Source organism: Antechinus flavipes, chromosome 2 (assembly GCF_016432865.1).
Source record: "Antechinus flavipes isolate AdamAnt ecotype Samford, QLD, Australia chromosome 2, AdamAnt_v2, whole genome shotgun sequence".
Lineage (NCBI taxonomy): Eukaryota > Metazoa > Chordata > Mammalia > Dasyuromorphia > Dasyuridae > Antechinus > Antechinus flavipes.
Genome location: NC_067399.1, coordinates 278,854,563 through 278,880,616, shown reverse-complemented (window position 1 = coordinate 278,880,616; position 26,054 = coordinate 278,854,563). Strand labels below are relative to the sequence as shown.

The 26,054-nt window shown below is 35.4% G+C and overlaps 1 protein-coding gene across 2 annotated transcripts in view; it reads left to right on the top strand.

The window, feature by feature from the left end:
• The window catches only part of SLC30A4 (solute carrier family 30 member 4), a 33,284-nt gene extending 7,497 nt beyond the window's left edge, over positions 1-25,787 (top strand). For both annotated transcript variants that reach the window (XM_051977264.1, XM_051977265.1), the window contains exons 4-8: positions 11,296-11,449; positions 12,870-13,083; positions 14,147-14,252; positions 19,342-19,476; positions 21,878-25,787. In XM_051977264.1, the coding sequence (XP_051833224.1) occupies positions 11,296-11,449; positions 12,870-13,083; positions 14,147-14,252; positions 19,342-19,476; positions 21,878-22,032 (764 nt within the window). In that variant the 3' untranslated portion in view covers positions 22,033-25,787. The remainder of the gene's footprint in view (positions 1-11,295; positions 11,450-12,869; positions 13,084-14,146; positions 14,253-19,341; positions 19,477-21,877) is intronic.
• The last annotated feature ends 267 nt before the right edge of the window (positions 25,788-26,054 follow it).

The following is a 26,054-nucleotide window of genomic DNA, read 5'->3' as shown; positions in this document are numbered from 1 at the left end:
AAATGAATGGAGGATTGTTGGGAGTGGAATAGATAGAAGTAGAAGAGTCTGAAAATAAAGATTAAGAGGAGCAGTTAAAAAAAAAAAAAAAAAGATGTATTTAAACAGAATCGATAGGAAAATTCCCTCTCCAGTTCTTGGAACTTGGAAGAGCCAAGTCCCTCTTGACTTTGGAGCTGTGGTAGATGCCTCTGGGAGGAAGGACTGTGAAGCAGTCACAGTGAGTAAGGGCTCTCTCCTTTTCATTTTAGGCAAAACAGATTGAATCAAGTATTCTGTGCAGGTATGGATAGGTTGTAGAATATATAACAGATTTTTACGTACTGTTAACCCTCAACAAACCTACCTTTCTACCAAGGGCACCATCATCCTCAGTCCCTTAGGTTCTCACAATCTCATTGTCCTCTTCAACTCCTCATCTCCTGTTTCACACCACACATCCAATGAGTAGTCAAGTTTTCTCATTTCAGCCTCAACACCAGCTCTCTAGCATCTATTCCCTTTCTGTGATCTTGCCACTGAACCCAAATAATTCCAGAGGAGAAAAAAAACTTGGTCACTTTGCACATTTCTCCAGCCCAATTCACTTGCACGTCATGGCATCCCCTTCCCAAAGTCATGGTCCAATTGGAGAAAGAAGTACAAACAACCACTAGTGGATAGCTACTCCATTGGGAACCCAACTGGCCAGTTCCAGTTTGTTAATATATTTCCTTCCTTCTTTCATTTTAATTTTCCTCCTTTCCTCACTTCTCCAATTTTTCCTTTCTACAGCTGCCATGAAGATCATCTTTTTTTAAATCTCATAATATAAAAATTTGTATTTCATAAAGTTTTATAATGTATCTAATTACTAGAACAACCATAACATGTATATGATTTATAAATAAACATATTGTATAAAATCTTTGCTTTATGGGGATATGTGATCCAAAATGTTTGTATACCACTGCTTTAGATAAACCTCCTCTCCTTTTTTCCTCATTGGAATTTTCTCTTTTTGACTTCAAAATTTGAGAATTTTCCAACTCTTTTGGACTGACTTCCTACATTGAATTTCAGTCCATGTGATGCTACCTATTCTTTCATTGAACAATTTGAAATCTATTCAAAATCTAGGGCATGTCAGACCATACTTGGCTTTTCTCTCCTTACCAATTACAGAAGAACTCACTTCTCTTCAAAGTTCTCATCATATCCACACCAGCTACCAGTTCCTGTTTGTTGCTGGAAATTCGAAATTTATTTTCATTATTTCCCCTTTCTTTTGAATGAGGAAGTCAACTTAAAGACAAATCAGATAATTATTAGCTGATCAGCCTTTGTCAGAGAACATTCCCATCAGGTACCTAGATTTGTATACCTAGCACTTAGTCCAATGCCTGACACTTAGTAATTGAAGTCAGGATCTCATCATTACTAAATCATTCAAGGCTTGTGATCTGTTCCTTTTACTCTATATTTGAGAAATGAGACCTTCATTTAACAAGAAACCTTCATATAACAAGAAAAACTTGTTATAAAAATTCTTTACCAATTTTATTTCTAATTTTAACTGCATTAGTTTTGTTTGCACTAAAACTTAAAATTTCATGTAGTCGGAATTATTCATTTTACTTTCTGTGATCTTCCCTGTCTCTTGTTTATTCTTTTACTTGTTTACATTTTTACTCAGTGTATCCCTGTGACTAGATCATAATGTGTTATTGTGGGAAGAAAGTTGGATTTGGAGTCAGAGGGCTTTAGTCGAATTCTTGCCTTTATATCTTCCCAGAAAGACATTTTTTTTTTTTTTTAGAAAGGGGGAAAACAGCATAATTATTCTATACATTGAAAAAATCCAAAAATAATGTGTAATACCTGTGGACCTCTCACTTCCACAAAGAAGATTGGTTGAGAGCATCTTCTCATATCTCTTCATATAAGTCTTGGTTGATCTTTATAATTTTCTTACATTTTCTTCTATCCCTCTTTACCCAGTTCTTTTTCATTGTTTCCTTAAGTAAGGTTTTTCTTAGAATGTTTGGTACAATTATAGTGGAAATAAATGAGAGAAATTAAACAGTAACCATGAAAATACAGTGATTACAAAGATGTAGATTTTCAGAAAATGGGAGGTTTTTATCCCTTAAAAAAGTTTTTTCAACAATTAGGGGCAGGTGCTATCCCTGGTTTTTTTTTTTTTTTGTTGTTGTTTTTTTTTAATATGTTTTTATTTTGTTAAATGTTTCCCAATCATATGTAAAAAAAGTTAACATCCATTTTTTAAAAATTTTGAGTTTCCAGTTTTCTCCCTCTATTCCCTACTCCAACCTTGAGAAGCCAAGTAATATGACATGTGACATGTGAAATTGTGCAAAACATTTCCATATTAGTCATGTTGTAAGAGAAATATACACATGGGGAAAAAATAAAATTTAAAAAATATGTTTCAGTCTGCACTTGGAGTATCAATTCTCTCTCTGGAAATGCTTAGCATTTTTCTTCACGAGTCTTTTAGAACTGTTTTGGATCATTATGTTGACAAGAGTAGCCCAGTCTTTCACAACAGGTCATTGTTACAGTCTACTGCAATGTTCTCTGGTTCTATTCATTGCACTTTGCATCAATTTTCATAGAAGTCTTCTCAGCTTTTTCTGAAAACATTCTGTGGCATTTCTTATGGCATAATAGTATTTCATCACAATCACATACTACAATTTGTTAGTCATTTCTTAGTGAGTATCCCTTCAATTTCCAATTCTTTGCCACCACAGAAAAGACTATAAATATTTTTGTATGCATAAATCCTTTTCCTTTTTATTTGATCTCTTTGGGATATAGACCTAATAATGGTATTGCTGGATTGAAGCAATGTGCAGTTTTGTAGCTCTTTGGACTTAATTCCAAATTGTTCTCCAAAATGATTGGACTAGTTCATAACTCTACTAGTAATGTGTTAATGTATTAACATTTTCTGGACATATTTTTTCTCATGTTAGTCAATCTAATAGGTAGGAGGTGGTAACTCAGAGTTTTTATTTGCCTTTTCTATAATGAAAATTGAATTAAAGCATTTTTATGTAACTATGACTAAGTTTGATTTCTTCTGAAAACTGCCTTTTCATATCCTTTGATTATAAATTGGGGAATGGCTCATATTTTTGTAAATTTGGTTCAGTTCCCTATATATTTGAGAAATGAGACCTTCATTTAACAAGAGATCTTCATATAAGGCTCATTTTAGTAAAGTTGGTTCACTTCCCTATATATTTGAGAAATGAGACCTTCATTTAACAAGAGACCTTCATATAACAAGAAAAACTTGTTATAAAAATTCTTTACCAATTTGTTATTTTATTTCTAATTTTAACTGCATTAGTTTTGTTTGGGCTAAAACTTAAAATTTCATGTAGTCGGAATTATTCATTTTACTTCCTGTGATCTTCCCTGTCTCTTATTTATTCATAAATTCTTCCCTTATAGATAGAGCTGACAGGTAAAATATTCCATGTTCCCCCAGTTTGCATATAGATCATGCTTTACATTTATTTTTTATTTGTTTTTAATACACATTGCTTTTGACACATTTTGTTGGGAGAGACAAGTCAGAATAAAAGGGGAAAATTATGGAAGAGAAAACAAAAACCAAAAAAAAGCAGGTATTGATTTACATTTAATCTCCATCATTCTTTTTCTGGATTTAGATGGCATTTTCTTTCTAAAGTCTATTGGAATTGTCTTGAATCATTGAACTACTGAGAAGAACCAAGTCTTTCATAGTTAATCATCGCACATTCTTGCTGTTATTGTGTATAATGTATTCTTGGTTCTGCTTGTTTAGCTTAGCATCAGTTCAAATCATCCTTTATATTTTTAAACCATTTGCCCATTTTGACCATTTTTGATCATTTCAGTCATATCCATTTTTGACATATTTTGGTGTATGACTGTTTCCTTTAAACTGCTTTCCAGTTTTCCCAAAAGTTTTTGTTGAACCATAGGAATTCCTGCTCTGAAAGCTTGGATTTGGGGGTTTATCAAACCCTTGGTTTACTATTGTCATTTCTGTATATTGTGTACCTAATCTATTCCACTGATTTACCACTCTATTCCTTAGCCAATACCAGATTGCTTTGATGATTACTGCTTTGTAATAATAGTTTGAAATCTGGCTTTGTTTAATCTCCTGTTTTATGTCAGTCAATAAGCACTAAGTATACAAAAGAAAACAAAATGGAAAACTGAAATTTTTGTTCTCAGCTCACAATCTAAGGGAATAATAGCTAGTGTTTATGTAATGCTTTAAGGTTTGGCGAGTGCTTTTACAAGCACTAGTTCTGTCTTCACAACAACCTTAAGAAATACATGTGTTTTATACTCTTTAACAGATGAGAAAACTGAGGCACAGAAAGGTTAAATGGTTTCTCACAGCTAATGAGAATTTGAATTCAGGTCCTTCTGACTCCCAAGTCCTAAGCTCTATCCATTGTACCTCCTAGCTGCGTAGAGACCACAACTTGTTCCCTATCAAAGGACTCTATACTTCAGTTTATTGAAATCTGCTCCTTTCCAGGGTCTTTCTCAGGATCTTTTTTCTCTTCCTTCTGTAATACTCTTCATCTCCAGCCAAAAGTGAAATAGAATACCTTGTATAGATATTCTTTTTGTTCTCATCTCCTACATTGTATTAAACATATCTGAGAATTATCTCCAGTTAGATCCATTATATCCTTGAAGGCAAAGGATATAGGTGATTTTTCATCTTTGTAGAAGTGCCTCTTAGCATGTACTTAAGGATTTTTTTTGGAGTATTTAGAATAAATAATACTGATTTCTTCAAGGAGCTAATCTGTGGTGGAAACAAAGACTTGTATGCATTTGCAAATCTCTGCCAAGAAAGTAAAAATGAAATGGACCCTGACTTTAATCATAAGAATTCTGAAGATGGATCCCACACGTACACAAATAATCAACAATAAACAATGCACAACACTATAAGTAATACACAATGAATGTTTGCTTTAACAAGTAGGAGAATCAAGGAAAATCTTTGTCAAAGAATTGGTACCTGAGTGGAGCTTTAAAGGGAAAAAATTTGTGGTGGAGAATGAGAAAGAAAAGGCCTTCTATGCATGAAGGATTTCCTCGGCAAAAGTGAGAGTAGAAGGATGGAATGGAAAGTTCCTAGTCTCTAGTTTTGTTAGACAGTAAGTCAAAGAGAATAATGCTAGAGGTGTCTGTATAGATAAGTTGGAACCAAAATGGTAGAAGACCTTGAGTATGTGTTGAGTTTTTGTGTTTGTTGGTTTTTTTTTCTTAGAGACAGTAGGGAGCCTTTGAAGATCTTTGAGCAAAAGAGTGTGGTGGTCAGACTTGTGTTTTTTTGGCAGCTCTGTAGAAAAAGGATTAGAACAGGAAGAGGCTAGAATCAGGGAGCCCATTTCAGGTCTTAGAACAGGTTAGACCAATGCAAATGTTATTGACAGCAAATGTTAAGAAATACAGTGGAGCCTGGCTAGAATACTATTTGCTATGAGGTGGAACTCAGTATGAGGTAAGTTAGTCTTGGACCCTGTCCAAGAGGACTGAGCTCCTGAACCACCAAAAAGAAATCATTTTATCTCTACACTGATTCTATTAAATTAGGGAAGTAGTCAAGTGAGCAGACAGAAAAGGACAGATGCTAGATATCTTGTGAAAGTAAAATCAACAAAGCTTGATAACTGGGGGAGAGATAAGAACCAGGGATGAATTTCAGTTTATAAACTTGGGCAGCTCAGAGGATGATAGTACCTTAACAGAAATAGGGGTGATTCATTGGAAAAAATAATTTTTATTTTTAGTGTTTTGAGTTTGAGATGTCAGGGTATGTCCAAAGTAGAATCAAAGTAGAATAGGGCACTCCCTGTCCTCAAGGACCTTACTATTCTGTAGGAAAAAAGAATTATCTGATAAATGCTAAAATACATTTTAGAAAGAGTCAAGGTCCTTCAGAGGTAGGAACTCGGAGAAGAAGTCCTCAGAGTAGATTGGGGCCAGTGGTAGCGTGCCTAGACTTCTAGCACATAGCGTGAGGGCCGATTGTTGCTCATCTGAACCTAAAATGAGATTTTGTTCCAAAGATTTTTAGAAGCAAAAAAAAGGGGGGGGCAGTACCCTGATTAGCTAGCACACATAGACTTTTAGGTCAGTCAGTAGTATCTAGCTACCCACCAGTTTGCCAATACTCATCTAAGTTGTGTCTGTAGTATTTTTTAGAGCCAGTAATAATTGTAATTAGTTTCATAATTCAATTTGGTAACAAATGGGAGATTTCTCATCTTGTGGACATTATTTGAAAATCTTTTCATTTCTCTTGACAAAGGAGTTTAAACTTTATTTGATAGGCAGGTGGAGGAAGCCACAGAGGCTTTTCATCTAGGGAGTGATAAAATCAGAGCCTCTCTCAGGTAGGTCACTCCTACTTCTGGTTGGGATTCAGCAGCTAGCTAAAATAATCACAACAGCATGCATACAGCACGATGTCCGTGGCTGTTTGGTAGAGTCTCTTAGCCTTTCCTTTTCAGCAATAGCATCTCTTCTACTGAGTTCTGCTCTCCTCTCAGAGGAGAGAGGGAGGAAATGAACATTTGTTAAGCCCCCGCGGTGCCAGGGTCCATGCTTGGTACCTCACAGATATTATCTTGATTGATTCTCAGAGCAGCCCATGAGGTAGGGGCTATTATGATCCCATTTTACAGGTGAGGCAGGCTTACCCAGGATCACACAGTTAGTAAATGTGCTTGGGATGGATTTGAATTTGGGTCTTTCTGATTCTGGGGCCAGCACTCTCTCTCTCCAATGTAGTCTCCTAATTGCACCAAAGAGAAAGAAGGAAAAAAAGGACCCACACATGCTACAATTCCTCAACCAAGTGCTTCTCACCTTATTACATAATTATTGTAATATGAATTGTACAATAATTATGTTTAATATTAGTATCCAGGTTTGTCTAGAATCTTTTATTGTGAATTGACTAGTAACTGAAAGTACTTTCAGCTAACAGTAAAGTGTAATTGAGGTGGAGTAATTTTACTGTTTTACTGCCAATAAAAATATTTTTGAAGTTGAATGAATTGAGGCTCTATATTATATCATAAGTAGCCCCCCTTGGAACAGTCAAGAAGTCTAGATTCAGTATCATTTGTTTTCCAATCATATTCTTATGAGTCAAAATTATCTCTGATTCCATCAGCAGGGTGTGTATGTTTGTTTCTTTAAGTACATAAAAGGCATTTTAACTGTCAGGTCTTATCTGAATTCTCTCAATGTCTACAGCTCTTCCAGATCACATCTCCTGCTGAGGGATTTGTTACTATTTGGGGGCGGGGGGGAGTTTGAGGGTGTGTGAAATGTTATTAAATGTTTGGTTTCTGTGCTGAACTCAGAATGCATCTTAGCCCCATCTCTGATTATAAAGATCTGTTTTTATTTCAGTTACTTGTGGGAAAACAGCCTAGAGTCATTCATTCTATCTAATCCCTCCCCTAGCCCTCTAGTTTTGCCATAGATAAGTAATTTAATGAGGACCAAATAATGTATAGAGTGCAGTAGCAAAGCTTTTTAGGATTACTATGATAAAAGGCTTGCCAACATTTCCATTAAAAACATCTCTTTCAAGAGTTTTTAATTATGTAGTAAAATTTCCCTTCAGATTGAAACATGACCTTTCAGGCTTGTTTAAGAACTAATGGGAGTAATATTAAACTACACAGATCTCTCCTGAGTTTTACATTATGAAACTCACTTGGGTCCTCTCTAGAAAATGAAAAATATTAACTCTTCAGTCTGGCTTTATATGTTCCTTTTATCTTAGTAATTTTAATTGTAGATTATGTGACCTGGGACCAACTCAGAGCTGGAATGAAAGTACTGAGCAGGTCATAATTTGACTGTTGATTGAAAATTTTTTTCCTCTTAAATCTTAAAAAAATCCACACATTTGCACAGGGATTTATCTACTCTGACTAGATAAACTTAACTACCTTACTATATTTACTATATTTTCTTGTTAAATTTAATATTAAAATATAAAGAAACAGTTATTTGTTTCGGCAAAGCTGAATTTCTTTTTTACATCTTAATAATCTTCACTTATGTAACAAGCATCTAATCTTAAATATGTCTCAGTTTCTAGGATATATTCATATTATCTTTTAAAATATTTCTTTAGAGTCTATCAGGATATATTCATATTATCTTTTAAAATATTTCTTTAGAGTCTATCAGTACAGTGTTTGGCAATTTCAACAGATTATTTATTTTAGAATAAAAATTACAGAGCAACAATATCTCTCCATTCTTATTCTAGGAAATGAGATTGTATGGTGTAAATGATTCCCTTAATAATTCATGAAAAAGGAACATGACTGGTATAGCAGCATCTCCTGACTTACCACATAATTAAACTAGGAATCCTTAGCAAAGTCATCCTTAATCTTTAACTCAGAATACAGCTTGGTATGGTTGAAAGAATCCAGGACTGGAAACGTGGTTTTGCCAGACCCACCTCCAACAATTGCTATATAACCATGTGATCAAGTCATCTTACCTCATCTGTAAAATGAGGACAATACTTCAGGACCTACTTCAAAGAATTATTGTGAGGAGAGCACTTGGTACATCTCAAAGCACTAAATGGATGTAAGTTTTCAGCTGTTAAGAACCCTTGTGATACTTATGTTAGAGCCACCATGGGGAAAGACTACTTTTAACTTGGAACTGTAGTTTTTTTAGTAAGTAGAGTCTCCCAGGATAAGAGGATATGGCCTCTCTAAACTGTTGAGCATAGTGCCAAGCCTAATTTAGGAGCAGGTGCAAGATTCCCCATTTTTGGAATGTTTGTGGGGGGTCCCCCCCCTTTATTTTGATTTTATTGTTATTCAGCCCAACTAAAACCTCTTTAGAATTTGAATTAATATTCTAAAAATTCACAATATAGTAAACATTGTAAGGCATTTTGCATAACTGATTTTAAATTTCTATAATTTGATTACAACAACTGTAAAATAATATTTGTGCTAATAAAGTTCCATATACTTAAACTTCTGTTCTTTTCATGGCACGTATTTTCATTAAAGACATTTCAGAACAGAGCATTGATCTTTTGTTCAAGTAGAAGACCTTGTATGAAATTCTATTTTTGACACTTGACAAATTATATTAAAGTTTTGCTTTCTTATCTCTTTTCATTTCATATGAGATGAAAACATCTCTTATGTTTTCTCATCTGTAAAATGGACTGCTAAAACAATGATAATAGCACACACACAACTCTCACTTTACTCACTTACTATGTGCCAGGCACTATGCTAAATGGTTTACAATTATGATCTGATTTGATCCTCTCAACAATCATAGGAGATGAGGTCCATTACTGAGTCCCATTTTGCTAATGGGGAAACTGAGGGAGTCAGAGGTTGAGTGACGCAGGTTCACATGACTGGTAAGTGTCTGAGGCTGGGTTTGAACTTGGTCTTCCTCACTCCAGGCCCAGACCTTGATCCACCATGCCTTCTAACTGCCCCACCAAAATCATAGAATTTTAGAATTGGAAACAACTTTCTGGGTCATCAGCTTGTGCAAAGTTAGATTGCTCAAATGGAAAGGCAAAAACAACATTCATCAGGCTTTTCAACATAAGAACAATACAAAAGAAACAATAACTAAAGAGCTTATGTTTTCAGGGGAAACAGCCATACCAAGGCAGAAAATACCCTCAGACTAAATATTGGCTTGGATCAAACCAGTAGCCGTTCTGACTCCAACCAGTGCCAGAAAATGGTTTCTAGAATCCATCCTCTATGATGCTGAAATGGCTGTGTATCCTAGTGTTTTTAGAGCAGAAAGGAACCACGTAGACTAATTAGGCTAGCTTCTATTGGAGACTAGAATTTCTGAGTATTTCCGGTTCGTTGCAACCTTGATTATAACACAAACACAGAAAAAATTTGAATCCTTCATATTCCTAATTCTGTTTTATTGTTCTATGTGTTTGTTTTATACCTCTTTACATATTAGGCTACAGACCTTTATCAGTAAGAGATAGCATTTTTATAATACTTTACAAAAATTTTCCTTATTTGATTCCTAGCAACAAATCTGGGAGGTGAGTACTATTCTCATTTTACAGTTGAGGAAATTGAGCCAGGGAGCTTAAGTGACTTATAGAGGAGTCATGCAGCAAATTAGTGTCTGAATTTACTGACTCCAAATGTCTCTTTCCACTGAACCGCCACATTAGTTGCTTGAATGTAAGCTCCTTGTAGGCAGGAACAGGTTTTTGTTCTTTGTGTTTGGCTTTTTATAAGTATTGTTTAGCACAGTACTTTGCACATTATTTGAATAGGAAAAAAAAAATTGATTACTATCTTTGGCATCAAAGCAGCATTTCTTGAGCCCTCAATAACTAAAGAATAGACTTCCATCCAAAGCTTCAAAAAAATTTTGATTTTGGCTTCTTAAACATTCCAAAGCCACTATTCCAAAAGGCTGAAATTTAATTACAATGGGAAAGTCATGTTGGGTAAAGGCCTTTCAGAAATGAGAAGAATTTGATAAGAGTAGAACTTTAGAGGAAATCAAACTCAAGGAGAGATGAGGGCCACCAATCCCTGTCCTAAGGATTTTTGTGGCCTGCATAGTGACTAAGTTTTAAAATGAAATATCTATATTTCATTATGTTTTTATTTTGTTAAATATTTTCTAGTTACATTTTAATCTGGTTTAGGCTGCATATTTAATATTTCTAATATAGATGAGCAATCTGAGACCCAGAGAGATAAGAGGCAAAGCTGGTTAGAATGATGATTTGGCTCAAGAAAGGAGATGAATAACACCTCTCTGCCCTCTCCATCCTTTCCTCTTTCCCCCAATTCTTTGTAGAGGTGGGAGACTATGATTGTGAAACATTACATTTAGTGTTTGTATATTAACTAGTTTTGCTAACTAGTTAGTTTTTGTTTGTTAGTTTGCTAAACTGTTTTGTTGATGTTTTGTTCATTGTGCTGGGAAATGGCTTTCTGGGAGTGGATAGGAAGATACTTTGGAAAATGAAGTCATACAAAAACAAAATATATCACCAACTTTTTTTTTTTTAAAAAAAGGAAAGAAACCAAGATTCTAACTCAGCCTTTTACTCCCAAACTAAATGCCTATCCTACTATATGTTGCAGTATGTCTTTGAAGCAAGAAAGTGTAAATACAGTATGTATAATATTTTGATAAATTTTACTTAGCTACAAATATGCCTATGTAACTTGTTTATCTTTACAGAGGTTTTGTCAGCTATTATTAGTGTTCTATTGGTCTATATACTTATGGGATTCCTCTTATATGAAGCTGTGCAAAGAACCATCCATATGAATTATGAAATTAATGGAGATATAATGCTCATAACCGCAGCCATTGGAGTTGCAGTTAATGTAATGTAAGTTCTATTTACTGTTTTTTTCCTGTTGAATATTTTATATTTGTTATTAATGTTAATAAATATTATTTAAATACTACATATCATAAAATTTAAAAATGGAACAGTAGTTGTTTGAATTTTTAATTTTAAAAATTGTTCATTGTATATTAAGTGCTAATTTTTCCCAAAAAGGATAGTAAAACTACTACATGATCCCATTTTCTCTCTACTATCGATTCAAGCATAAATGTGTTTGACTAAAACAAAATAATCAGGAGACTGGTCTTAGAGATAATAATACTAGAGTTTTCACATTAAAGGTGCAATAAACAGTAAAATAAGAACAAAAGTGGTATGTGTAAACACAATTTCTAATATGTCCTACTTTCTGAAAACTGTTTTAGTTAGTTGCTATCACTGTATATATTTTTTTCAACCAAACCTGCATATTTGTTCTGTCCAGAAATAACCTGTGGAACTTTGTAAATCCCAGTATACCTAATATTGGTAGGTTCAGAGATGGGTATTTAAACAAAAGAATTTGCTGAATTGTTTGTTGTCACCCTATGTCCTCCTATTCTTTCTCCTCCTTACGTTTCTCCTACATCTGTCTTCTTGCCACTCCTTTTCCTTCCATCCTGTCCTTTTCGTTTGTCTTCTACCTCCCTCCCTGTTTGTCCTCTTATTCCTATATACATCTCATCTGTTGGATGTACCTGGGTGATCTTGTGCCCGTCCATGTGTCCTGCAGAATGTCTTGTCACTCTCCTTTTAAAGTGGTTACTAGCACAGAAAGGTGAATGATGGAAGGCAAGAGTGACAGCAGGTATCCTCCTCCCCTGTCTCCTAACTCTTAACTGCAACACAAGGGAGCTGGCTCTGCTCTGAGCTCCAGAAAACAGCTACCCTCGAGTCCTGAAGAGTTAGGAGGCAAAAGGTTCCACAGGATTCAGGCCGATGGAGACCTGGCTCTCCCTTCAACCTCAGCTGGCTTTGGAGCTGCTGAATGAAACTGTTTCCTATGAAATGACTCTGAGGAAACAGAGATTGAAAATGGCAATGCTGAGTCCCCCATCCAGGCTTATTGGTAGGAAATGTAAACCCTGCTCTTTCTGGACCATGTCCCAGAGGTCCTGGGAGGCAGTTTCAGGCTCTCATTTGGGAGCGTCTGAGCTTAGATGATCTTCCCAGCTAAGTCCTTTGATTTTTGCTGGTTATAGAATGTGCCAAATAGAAAGCTGATGATGTAAGAAAAAGAATTCTTCGCTGGAATATAGAAACATACCTTTTTTTTTTTGTCATTGTCTAAAGGTGCTATAAGCATTAATGTTACATTGCTGGTTTTTTGTGTCCCCTTAAAGGAGACTAGTAACAAAAGTTTGCCTTTTTTTTTCTCTCTTTGGAAAAATAATGATATTTTCTTTTTTTAAAAAAACAGAATGGGATTTCTGTTGAATCAATCTGGTCACCATCACTCCCATTCCCACTCCCCTCCGCCAAACTCTCCTACCACAGGTTCTGGGCATGGGCACGGGCATGGACATAACCAAGGAACTGACAGCCTTGCAGTGAGAGCAGCATTTGTTCATGCCCTGGGAGACTTGGTGCAAAGTATCGGGGTGCTGATAGCTGCCTACATCATTCGATTCAAGGTAATCCAGATGTTGATATTATTGTTAAAATATGTGCTATTTTGCCATAGCATAGAGTATTAAAAGTTCCCCATTAAAGATAAACATTTTTCACCACACGGGTTTCAGTGATGGTAAATGATATTTGGGAAATTAGGTTTAAATTGTTAAATTTTGTTTTTAATAGCTTTTTATTTACAAGATATATGCGTGGGTAATTTTTCAGTATTAACAATTGCAAAATTTGTTAGAGGATTTTTAAGCTTTGAAAAAGTATGTATATGTACAGGATAATTCACTTGAGAAGAAAAGGCAATGTGGGTGACTGAGAAATCAAAATCAGTCATTTCCATCAAGTGAGAACACATAAGATCTGGTGCTTGGGTTTAATATATTAATATATTCCCAGCTAAGTCCTTTGACTTCTGTTAGTCATAGAATGTGCTATTAGAGATAGGATTTTAATTCAGGAGTTCTTGGCCAACTCTTTATTCATAACAGCATATTTTCTGAGTATTTTTAAATTGGTAAAGGTGAAATATGGCTTTTTTTTTTTTTTTTTTTTTGAGGTAGTCCAGGTTAAGTGATTTGCTCACAGTTACACAGCTACTAAATGTCTGAGACTGGATTTGAACTCTGCTCTTGACTCCAGGGCCAGTGGTCTATCTACTGTACCACCTAGCTGCCTCAGTATATGAACAATGAACAACTGTTTTCTGATATTGTTAATGGAAAGTCAAAGATAATGAACTTAAATTTCATTAGAGAAAATTTTAATTTTATCATTATTGTGAGATTCTGAAACATGTTACCAAGGGAAGAACAGACAATCTCCTTATTTGGAGATCTATCTTGAGTAGATTTTCTTATTGCCACATATATATACATCTGTGATTTTTTTTTTTTCTTTCTGAAGTACTTTGAATGCTGCATTGCTTAAGGTACCAGAACTGAATGACCTAGAATTCCTCTCTACTTTGTGTATTTTTATTTTTTTTTAATAGCATCATGTCAATTTCCATAGAAAGTGGGAAAGAAAAAGATGTCTCTACATGTTTTAATAATCCTTATTGTTCCCTTTCAGCCAGAATACAAGATTGCCGATCCCATTTGTACATATATATTCTCATTACTTGTGGCTTTTACAACATTTCGAATCATTTGGGACACAATCGTTATTATATTGGAAGGTAAGATCAGTGTTAAACTTCCTTTTATGTGTGTTGTCATCTGAATTTTATTGTGGTACTTCTCAAGGACAAAGACTCTGACATCCTTTCTTTGAGGATGATTGGAGTATTGTAATTTTGGACATCTCAAGTGAAAACTATGCAGATATCAATACTGCTCTTGAGTTATCCATTGTAACAAGAGGCTAGTTTTGGAATATCTTGATTCTCACATTTCCCTCTGTATTTTGCTTAGCGTTTTCAGGTTTTTTTTTTTATCCTTTGTCCTTCACTGTGAGCTACAAACTAGTATCGGAGAGCCAATATTCTAATAGTATCCCATTCTAATAGTAAAAGTGCCACTGAAGTCCTCTTCTTGTCATGGAAGTGTTCACTGTTTTTTTTGGAGAATATAACAGCAAGGCAAGAGCTCTAACAGGTTCTTCTGTTTCAGATGCTCAGGGATAGTCTATCACCTGAGTACCAACACAGCTAAATTTGGAGCAGCTTTTCACCAGGCTGGCTGTAGGTGATAAATTTACCAGCGATCACAACTCTCAGCTTGCAGTTAATGATATAGTGCAGTTGTTCAGTTGTTTTTCCAATCATGTCCACCTCTTCATGACCCTATTTGGGTTTTTCTTAGAAGAAATACTGAAGTGATTTGCCATTTCCTTCTCCAGCTCATGTTACAGATGGAGAAACTGGGGCAAACAATAAAATGACTTGCCCAGCATCACAAAGTGAGTCTGTCAATCACCTAATTGCCCCTGATCCAAGAGACCCCAGGCTTTGAAAACAAATCCTCTGACAAACACTTGGTATCTGTGTGATCTCAGGCAAATCAGTTAGGCTCTGTAGTTCTCAGGGTTCCTCATCTGTAAATCAAGGGGTAGCTTCAGAGGGCACTTAGAACACTTAAACCCAGGATCTGATAAGCATATCCCTCTGGGTTGCCATCTGGATTAGAGAAGGCAACACCAACACCGGTGAAATTCCAGATTATTATGTGATTGGTCATGGTAACTTCATTCTAAGAGGCCTAAAAGTAAGAAGTTACCCAATCTAAATAATTCCAATAGACTAATATGGAAGACTAATGGTGAGAGTCAATACTCAACATAAATATTGTATCTTTCCAGAGACTTTGCTAAAGGATCTTTACATCATTTCTGAATGAAATTATTATGCATATGACATAACCAGAGGAATATAGACAAAGAATCTCTTAGCAAATTTAATTTGCTTTCCAAAAGTTTTGAGAATCTGTGGCAAGTGCCAAGATGTATCCAACCCACTCATAACTCGTCAAGGTTAAAAAGAAATAGTTAATGGCATTTATTTAGTGATAATTTAGGAACCTCCTCTGCTAAGAGCTGGGGGAGAAAGATTATAGAGCTACATTTTTGAAGTTTAATAAGCAGGAGCCAAAAGTCTGAAATTGGCACTGGAGAAAGAAATACATCCAGACCAGAGCTTTGTTGTGGCAGATCAGCTCTAATGTACTAACAATTCTCCCAGTGAAAATGGAAGATGATAATTTAAAAAAATAAAAACACTAGCATTTATATAACATTTTAAGGTTTGCAAAGTACTGTACATAGCTTATCTCATTTAATCCTCACAACAACCCTCACTTTTATTGTACCACCAGACTGTATGAATTTCCTATTCCTTGTTGAAAATTCAAACTCTAGGCATCAAAAAGCAAACACATAGGAAGAATACACTATGGATCAAAACCTGTACTAGTCTTTAGTGAAACAATACTGCCCTCAAAGGAGTTTACATTTTAATTATGGATTTGGCATGGCAAATACAAAGTAACCTTGAAAAGGGACCTTGATGGAGGGTCAGGAACTAGTATGTAGCTATTATGGTTTCCACTACCTTGACCACCATCTTTCTTCAGACCCTAATGATGGGGCAGCCCAGCATCTTAAACCAAAGGGCCCTGGGAATAGTGTCCTTCAAGAAGATGTATTTCTTGCTGCTCTGCTACCATACCCAAGAACTGGGTTTCCATTTGACTTATAGCTGAAACTTTCCATATAAATTGTCTCTCCCTTTAGAATGAGTTCCTTGGAAGACAGGAATTGACTTTTTTCTGTATTTCCAGCACTTAACACAGTGCTTTTAATTTCAGTAAGTGCTGAATAAATGCTTCATGCATTTGTCCATTCATTTAGTAAGGCACGAGCATGTAGAATGAGGAAGTAGATAGGAGTGGGGGAACCAAATGATTTGGGAGGCTATTGTAAGAGTTTGACAAGTGCTTGCAGTGGGTCAGTTACTCTGATTGTATCTGTGGGTTTGGTAAAGAGCTGGAGATGACACCGAGATTGCAGACCTGAGTGACGAGAGAGATGGCACCATATTTGGAATCAGAGGTGAAATTCAGAAGAGGAGGAGGAGGACTTAGGGGGAGAGTCAGGTTCTGTTTTGGCTGTATTGAGTTTGAGATGCCAGTAGTACATCCTTCTGGAAATAGCCAGTGAACAGTTGGTAATGTGAGCCCAGAGTTAAGGGGACTCTACGGCCAGAAGAATCAGGATGGAAGTCCCCTATGTAGAGTCGGTCATCAAATCCATGGGAGCTGGTGAGAACACTAAAGTAGATGCAATCAAGAAAGAAAGAGGGCCCTCAGGTGTGCCCAGTTTAATGAGCGTGACAGGGAGAATGGTCCAGAAAAGAAGCTGCAAGAAGAGTCAGGCTCAAGGAAAACTGGGAGAACAGTGTCATGAAAACCCAGAGAAGGGAGAAAATATCCAGGAGATGATGGTCAATGTTGCCAGTACTGCAGAGAAGTCCAAAAGAGGATTGAGAAAAGGCTATTCATTTCAGTATTTGAGATCACTAGTAGCTTTAAAGAGAGCAGTTTTAGCTGAGTGATGGTGAATGAAGCTGTATTTCAGAGGGCTTAGCCAAAAGGAAGAAGATTGGAAGTGGAGGTAGTATCAGTGGTATTCAAAAACCTTCCACTCTGGATTTTCATGGCACTGTTATCTTGGTTATTAGATATAATGGTAAATTGTATGTTTAAATGTAAGCTTCCAATATATAAAACCTAGAACATTTTTAAAAACTTGTTTTGGAGCCTTCTTTGTGATTTGTCTCATTACTACTTCTTAGATTTCTTTCAAACCAAGCTTGGCTATACTAATTTTCTAGGAAACTGTATTCAGTGATATTATAAACAAATTAGCTCTCAGATCTGTGGAGGAGGAAAGAATTGGTGACCAAAGAACTACAGATCATTATTGATCACAAAATAGATATTTTTAATTATATTAAGTTTAAAAGTTTTTGTACAAACAAAATTAATGCATACAAGATTAGAAGGGAAGTAATAAATTGGGAAAATATTTTTAGATTCAAAGGTTCTGATAAAGGCCTCATTTCTAAAATAAATAGAAAATTGACTCATTTATAAGAATTCAAGCCATTCTCCAGTTGATAAATGGTCAAAGAATATGAGCAGACAATTTTCAGATAAAGAAGTTAAAACCATTTCTAGTCAATATGAAAAGGTGCTCCAAATCACTGTTGATCAGAGAAATGCAAATTAAGACAACTCTGAGATACCACTATACGCCTGCCAGATTGGCTAAGATGACAGGAAAAGATAATGTCGAATGTTGGAGGGGATGTGGGAAGACTGGGACACTGACACGTTGTTGGTGGAACTGTGAATGGATCCAACCATTCTGGAGAACAGTTTGGAACTATGCTCAAAAAATTATCAAACTGTGCATATATCCTTTGAACCAGGAATGTTTCTACTGGGCTTATATTCCTGAGAGATCTTAAAGGAGGGAAAGGGACCTGTATGTGCAAGAATGTTTGTGGCAGCCCTTTTTGTAGTGGCCAGAAACTGGAAAATGAATGGATGCCCATCAATTGGAGAATGGCTGGGTAAATTGTGGTATATGAATGTTATGGAATATTATTGTTCTGTAAGAAATGACCAGCAGGAAGATTTTAGAGAGGCCTGGAGAGACTTACATGAACTGATGCTGAGTGAAATGAGCAGAACCAGGAGATCATTATACATGATAACAAGACTATATGATGACCAATTCTGATGGATGTGGTGCTCTTCAACAATGAGATGATTCAAACCAGTTCCCCTTGTTCAGTGATGAAGAGAGCCACCTACACCTAGAGAGAATACTGTGGTAACCGAGTATGGATCACAATATAGCATTCTCCTCTTTCTGTTGTTGTTGCTTGCTTGCATTTTATTTTGCTTCACTTTTTCTTTTATGTATAATTGTATAAAAATGTTGCATATATATTGGATTTAACATATTTTTATCATGTTTAACATATTGGACTACTTGCCATGTAGGGGACACCATGGGAGAAGAGAGGGAAAATGTTCACACATATTTTTTTTTTTTAATAGTTTTTTATTGACAAAACTTATGCATAGGTAATTTTTCAACATTGACCCTTGCAAAAACTTCTGTTCCAACTTTTCCCCTCCTTTCTCCATCCCCTCCCTTAGATGACAGGCAGTCCCATACATGTTAAACATGTTAAAAGTATATGTTAAATATAATATATTTATACAGTTATCTTGTTGCACAAGAAAAATCAGATTTAGAAAGAAGGTAAAAATAAACTGGTAAGAAAAACAAAATGCAAGCAAACCACAACAGAAACAAACAACAGAAAGAATGCAAATGCTATGTTGTGGTCCACACTCATTTCCCAGTCACACAGATGTTTTGAAAAATAAAAAGCTTTAATTAAAAAAGAAAGAAAGAAACTGTATTCAGTTATTACCTCTGTTACTTTGAGTTATTTTTAAATGCTGGCTATTTTTATCAAAACCAATGTCAGTTTTAATACTTGAATAATATCCTTATATTTTCTTCCTAATAATCTTTCTTAGTCTTTTATTAGTTTTTTGTTTGTTTGAAGACAGAGTAGTTGTTTTGTAGTATTGATTACATCTCTGTAGAGTAGTTGTTTTGTAGTATTGATTACATCTTTGTTTTACTCTTAGAAAACTTTAAATATTCTTGTAACTTTTAGAATGCATGTGTATGTATGTGTTTTTTCCTTACAAGCTAACTGCTTATAAAACATTCTGAACTTGTAGGGGTGCCAAGTCATTTGAATATAGACTATATCAAAGAAGCTTTGATGAAAATAGAAGATGTTCATTCAGTAGAAGATATAAATCTTTGGTCTCTTACTTCCGGAAAAACAACAGCCATTGTACATTTACAGCTAGGTGAGTTGCTCCCACAGTATGACAAGAAAGGTTTGTGATCCTTATATCACTATAATTGGGTAGTAGGTGATCCAGTTAGTCAACTAGCATTTATTAGACACCTATGTACTATATGTATTTTGCTAAAAACTGGGGAGAAAAAAGTAAAAGACAGACCTAGCTCATAAGGAATTGATGGAAACGACATATAAACAGCTATGATCAAATTTGAAGGAGTGGAATAGGTGAGCGAGGCTTCTGGCAGATGGGGTGAGAATTTAGTTTGTAACAGAACACTTTCAGTACAGGCCAAGGCAACAAGAGATATATTGCTGTGTTAAATCTGAAGATGAAAATAAACATATCTTGGATATATTTGATCTGATTTTCTATATCATCAAAGCTAATGTTCTCAAGTTTTAAGTTTTCCAATAATGGTTAGGGATTGAAACTAGATATAGATTAGGAAAAAGAGGAGGAGAACAGTGAGAAAACATGCTACCCACCTCCTGACAATGAGAGACTGAAGTCAAGACTGAGACATTTTCAGTTATAACTATTGTGCGATATTTTTTCCTCCTTTTTTATTTATTTTTTCTTTTCTTTTTTTTTTGCATAACTATTCATATTTTTGATGAAGGTTTTGTTTTTCTTTTAATCTCAGGGTGTAGTAGTAATAGGGATTACCAAAAAAGAACAGAAGGAATATCATTAAGAAACAGTGTTTCAAAGTATTGGTAAAATGTTTCCTATCTAGAGTGATTTAAAAACCAGATGTGATTGGGCATCTAGGTGGCTCAGTGGATAGGGCACCAGCCCTGAAATCAGGAGGACCTGAGTTCAAATGTGGTCTCAGACACTTAAGACTTCCTAGCTGTGTGACCCTGGGCAAGTCACTTAAACCCAATTGCTCTGGGGGGGCGGGGAACAAAACACCAGGTGTGATCTATATTTTTTTTAAATGTAGATAATTTGCAGTGATAAATTTAAGTGATAATGCTAGTTTGATCGATAGAGCATGAAACTTACTCTCAGGCATGTGGATTCGTGCCCTGCATTGAGTTTGACTGTGCTTGAGAGGCCTTGTGTCATGGTGGATGAAAATATTGGACTTGAAGAACAGGAAGGCCTACATTCAATTCCTTTAGAAGGAGAGGGTTGGATTCAGTGACCTTGAAAGCCTCTTCCAGTTCTAAATTTCCAATCCTCTTAATAGTTCAAACATGGAAGGTGGGGAATGAGAGGTTAGTTAAAGTGATAAAATATGGCAATTTTGCAAACTGACATTTATTTTTTTTTTTTTTGGAGACAGTTGGGATTAGGTGACTTGCCCAGAGTCACACAACTAATAAATGTCTGGGGTTGAATTTGGACTTGGATCATCCTGACTGTAGGGTGGATACTCTGCCACCAGGCTGCCTCAGGAAACTGGCTTTATTTTTAAAAATTGTTTAGCCTTTTGTTTTTATTTCAAATTCTTTTTCAGATACATTTCTATTTTAAATGTATTTGGAGATTTAACAAAGTCAAACAATACATTGTTGTTGTCTTAGAGTAAGCATGATAATCCGTCCTCATAATTTCCCATCTTTACAATTTTTTTCCACAATAGGGGATGAAAGAAGATTTGGTCATTATCATTACCTTGTTCAGTTTAAAGTTGTCCTCTTCTTATTTAAAAGATAATAATAGTTACCACTCACAACACTTTAAGGTTTGAAAAGCTTTTTCCATACATCATTTGATGCTCACAACAACCCTGGGAAGTAGGTGCTTCCATTATCCCCACTATACAGATAAGAAAACTGAGGCAGACAAATTAATTGACCTGCCCAGAGTTACATTGCTAATATTTGTCTAAGATAGCGTTTGTACTTGGTTCTTTCTCACTCCAAGCACAGCCACTCTTATCTGCTCTGATATCTAGCTGCAAGTATACAATTCTAAATCTTAAGCAGCCTAACCAGATGATGAGGGTGGAAAATAAATAAGACGTAAATCAAAGGTCTTTATAGACATGGTCCAGAGTAGGAGTAATAACAGTATAAATGTATGTATATATAGATAGATGCATAGTATATATTGTATACATGTATATTTTATGTATATGTGTGTGCACATATCATATTGTGAAATATACATATATGCTAAAATAGTATGCTGTCACCAAATATGTAGTATTCAACGCTAATTACTACAAGTTCATTTTAATGTATTTTATACACACACACACACACACACACACACACACACACATACATATTATGTATATGTAATATACTATTACTACTGCTCCTATATATAGTACTTTTTCTGTTAACAAAACACTGTTCCTCCCAGAAAACAGAGTTGTTTGTCTCTCCTGTATGTTCATTTATTAAGGTATAATTACCAATGGTGTTTTCCTTTCTTGTTGTTGTAGCACCCGGCAGTTCTTCTGAATGGGAAGAAGTACAGTCAAAGGCCAGGAACCTGCTGATAAACACTTTTGGGGTCTATAAGTGCTCCGTCCAGCTTCAGAGTTACAGGCAGGAAGTGAACAAAACTTGTGGAGGGTGCCGTAGTGCCAATGCCTAATGTCACGCTTGGGGAACTACAGCCTTATTTATCGTGCAAACACTAGCAAGCAGCAATAAGTGACCACATGAATGAGCGACTGGGATCCCTGACAGCTCAGCCTGAATCAAGAAGGAACACAGTCCCCAAGGACTCCGTTGTAGTCCCTTAGAAAAGCCTGGACAGCTTGTAGCCTGGAAGAGGTCAACATTTACTTTGATTTTCAGACAGGGATGTTACCAAAATATTGTTTACAGAATGAGATGTGACTTTGCAGATACCTCGTTGACAAAACTTAAAAGATTTCCTTTGTTAATTGTATCACGTAGGACACAGAGGCTTTCAAGAAAGAACCCAGAATTCAGCCTTTACATTTTTGGGGGAGAGGGGAAAGAAATTTTTAAAAGCCAAATTAATTTGAGCATCCAAAAAAAAAAGCACTGAATTTTTAAAATTATGTTGGCTTTTTGCGATGAACTGGGGTCACTTTTTTTTTTAAATCCTCAAAAGTTTTAGGAAGTTCTGGAAAATATCAAGAAATAGAAGCAAATGCATATTCCCAAGTGTTTTATAAATGTTTTCCTTTATAAATAATTCAGAATGTCATTGGTCTGTTTCTGCCTTATAACTTTATTTTTTCCAGATGTTAGAAACAAGGCTTTGAATCTCAAGGCATAATACATTTTAAGCATTTGTCATCTTCTAAAGTAGAGCCAAACATTCTTTACCATGATTTTTTTTGGTCGTTGTCATTAAAATCATTTAGAAATTATTTCCAGTATTATTTTTTGCATTAGGGAAATTATAGTTTTAAACTGTGATCATTTAATTTGAAATAAAGGACAAGAGGAGGGCGCTAGAAGTTTTCAGAAATTTTGCTGTTTTATTATTAAGTGAATTAAATTTGCCTGAAGGTAAAAACAACCAGTAATTCACTTTTAGATCTTTTCATTGTGTGTATCCTATTTGTTTGGATCCTATGTAAATGTGGGATAAGTATATAACTGTTTAATGGCCCTTGCAAAATAAAATTCTGTGAGGCTCAGCTTTGCACACCCTCCTTCCTCTATGTACAGATTTTTAACTACATTATCCTAGAATTTGGATCAACTTTTGTGATATGGACTAGTATTTTAAAAATCAGGGATTCTCCATGTCAATGGATGCCTTGAAACTGTAACCACATTAAAAATGCCAAATAAGTGTGGTATAAAAAAAGATTTTATAAAGATCACAACCAAGTTGCATGTTTTTGGAAGCACTCGGGTGATAGTTGTTAGCCCTGAGTCAGCAAAAAAGGAAGTCTTGAAGGTGCTGACTATCTATGGCTTGGGAATTGCACAGTTTAAGCAAAAATTGAAGGCAAGGGTTATTGTTTCCATCTGCATTGATGAACTATTTTTATAAAATGTGGTGTCCTCTGACCCACCTATGTTGCTTGTTCTGCTTAATCTTGGCCTTCCTTTTAACTACTTAGGAGTATCTGCCTTTTCACAATAGATTTGCTCTTGAAAGAGGTGTGTGTAAGGACTTACAAAACACATTTGCTTTATAAAAGAATCCTGTGAACTTAGGCCTTCATGCAAGGTATGCAATACCAAATGGCATCAGATAGAATATTGGGGAACCCACCAAAGTGGGATGTCCTGCTTTCTGACTGGTCTTTGTTACTTTGTAATATAATGGCTAAATTAGATCTACACAATGGGTAGAAGACTGCCTTAGACATAACTTTATTCAGTCTAATTCATTGCATATTGTGGGGTTTGGAACTGTCTGGACATAATTTTTGTTCAGAACGGGCCTGGTGTTTTGAGTAAGGTGTTTCTTGTTTCCCTGATGAGGCTTTTTATTTGAACATGAGATGGAGAGGTACCTGAAGTAGAGTGGGGAATGCTTCCTCATGAGAGCTTTGAAGGATAGGACTGCTGTCATTTCTGAAAGTGTTCTGTAACTAGCATGCTACGGTCATTATTTTCATGTAAAACTATGTGATTTTGAATTGTTTGCTATGTCACTGAATTGGCTTCTCTATTCTAATTTTCCTTGCTTTTTCTGAAGGTTACCATCTTCAGAAGGACAGGACAGTTTTTTAGAATCCCTCTTATGCTCCTCAACATCTCCTTGCTTATGGAGTTTTGCCTGGCCCTTTAAGTCTTCCCTTCTGTCCAGACTTTGTCATGGATTTTTTCATAGGATAGTTTGGACAAGATCTAAACCCTTTCTGATTTGCTAGAGAATGAGAGAAGTGCTTTGGTCACCATTAATGTCTTTCACAGTCTTAACATCATTATTAGAAATTTATTTCCAACTTAGATAGAATTCTTTCCGAATATTCCCAACTCATACTCCCTGTAAGTAGTGTACTTCCTCACTAGTGTAGATATAATTGGGAAGAATTCCTTCAGATTCAACAAGGTGATGAGTTATTTTTAGAAACAACCAACTAATATAGGTTTATTTGGAAGACAGAACTGGTTCACAGTCATCCAGTTACAATACATGTATGATTTTCTAAACTATAACCCAATATATTTATTGGTTTTTCTTAATGAGAAACAACATGCCAGACTGGCCTTAGAATCTAGAAAAGCCCTCATTCTCACACATTCTTGTTACATGATTATGGGCAAATCACTTAAACTTTTACTGCCTCCTGGCAACTCTCTCAAATTTAAAACTACCAGTGAGTTGCATAAATGGAGGGAGTTTTCAACAACAGGAGAGTTATAGTCTGAAATATGGAGTTTTGATCAAAACATTATTATGGAGAAAATCCTTCCCAAAAACCCAAATACTTGATGACAAGGTTTTGAGTTCAAGGTTATTTTTGACATGCAGGATAGACTAAGGGATGTTTGCTATTTAGTAGCTATTTAATTGCACTTGACCTCTGGAAGAGTCAAATAAGCATCAGACAGATGCTTTTAGACAGAGGGACTTCCTCAGATGCTGCATTGATAACTGTTGGCTTTATCCCAGGACCTTGTTTTTTGACTGTTCACACACAATGTATAAAGGAGCAAAATATGGTTTTCAAATGATGTATTCAGCTGACTGGATGTAGACAAAATACACCTCATTCCTATTGCAGGCTGCTTCGTGACTCCGGCCAGCTACCCCAATCTTTTATACATTCCATTCTGTAAATAATTGTTGGTCTTTCTGAGAACTTGACATGTGAGGTAGAGAAAGGGTTATGGGGATGTTTGAAGTCCTGCACATCAAATACACACAGGGCCTCAACTTAGCCAATCTGAATTGGATGGTTTTATTGAGCCAAGTTTTCCGCATACTGTTGCAGATATACAATTAGAACCAATCAATCTGAGTTATTTAATTTTGATAAGATTAGTAATTATTTGAGAGAATTTTTTGGTTTCTGTGACAGTATTAAATTTGCAATAAATTTATTGCAATATGAAATTAGAATGTTCATGTGGAGACTTTTGCAAGCAAGAGAATTAGTGGCTTTGGGAAGCTTATGCTTCGTTTTAAAGTATATCATTAAATAAGCCATATCACAGTTTGATGGAACTGTGTTTATACTTTTCCATAAACTCTTTCAGAAACTGGGTATTTTGCACATAATCAGTTATAGAAGGATTTATTTGAAACAGGGGTTTGTCCATGTAATTAGAAATCAAAGTATGGTATATATTTACTGTATTTGAAATTTTTAAACTGTACGTACTTTCCTAAACATTTATTAAAATAAAACACATGGCAAAACAACTTTTGCTTTATTAAACAGAGCCTACAATCTCTTATAAAAATGAGAATCTCTTGTCTTTATTCATTACACATTCACATTAGACTCAATTGTTTATTGGCAACCTTAAGACATTGTTTTTCTCCTTTTTCAATCTTTGAGTGGAATAGCCTAATAACTTCAATAATCTATACTTAAGTGTCTTTGTAGGCATTTAGAAAGTAAGATGAATAAGATTAATCTAATTCCACTGATAATTGATATTATAGTATAGGAATTGCTTATTATGTGGATCCAGAAATCCAGGGGGATAAGAAAGTGAAAATGAAGT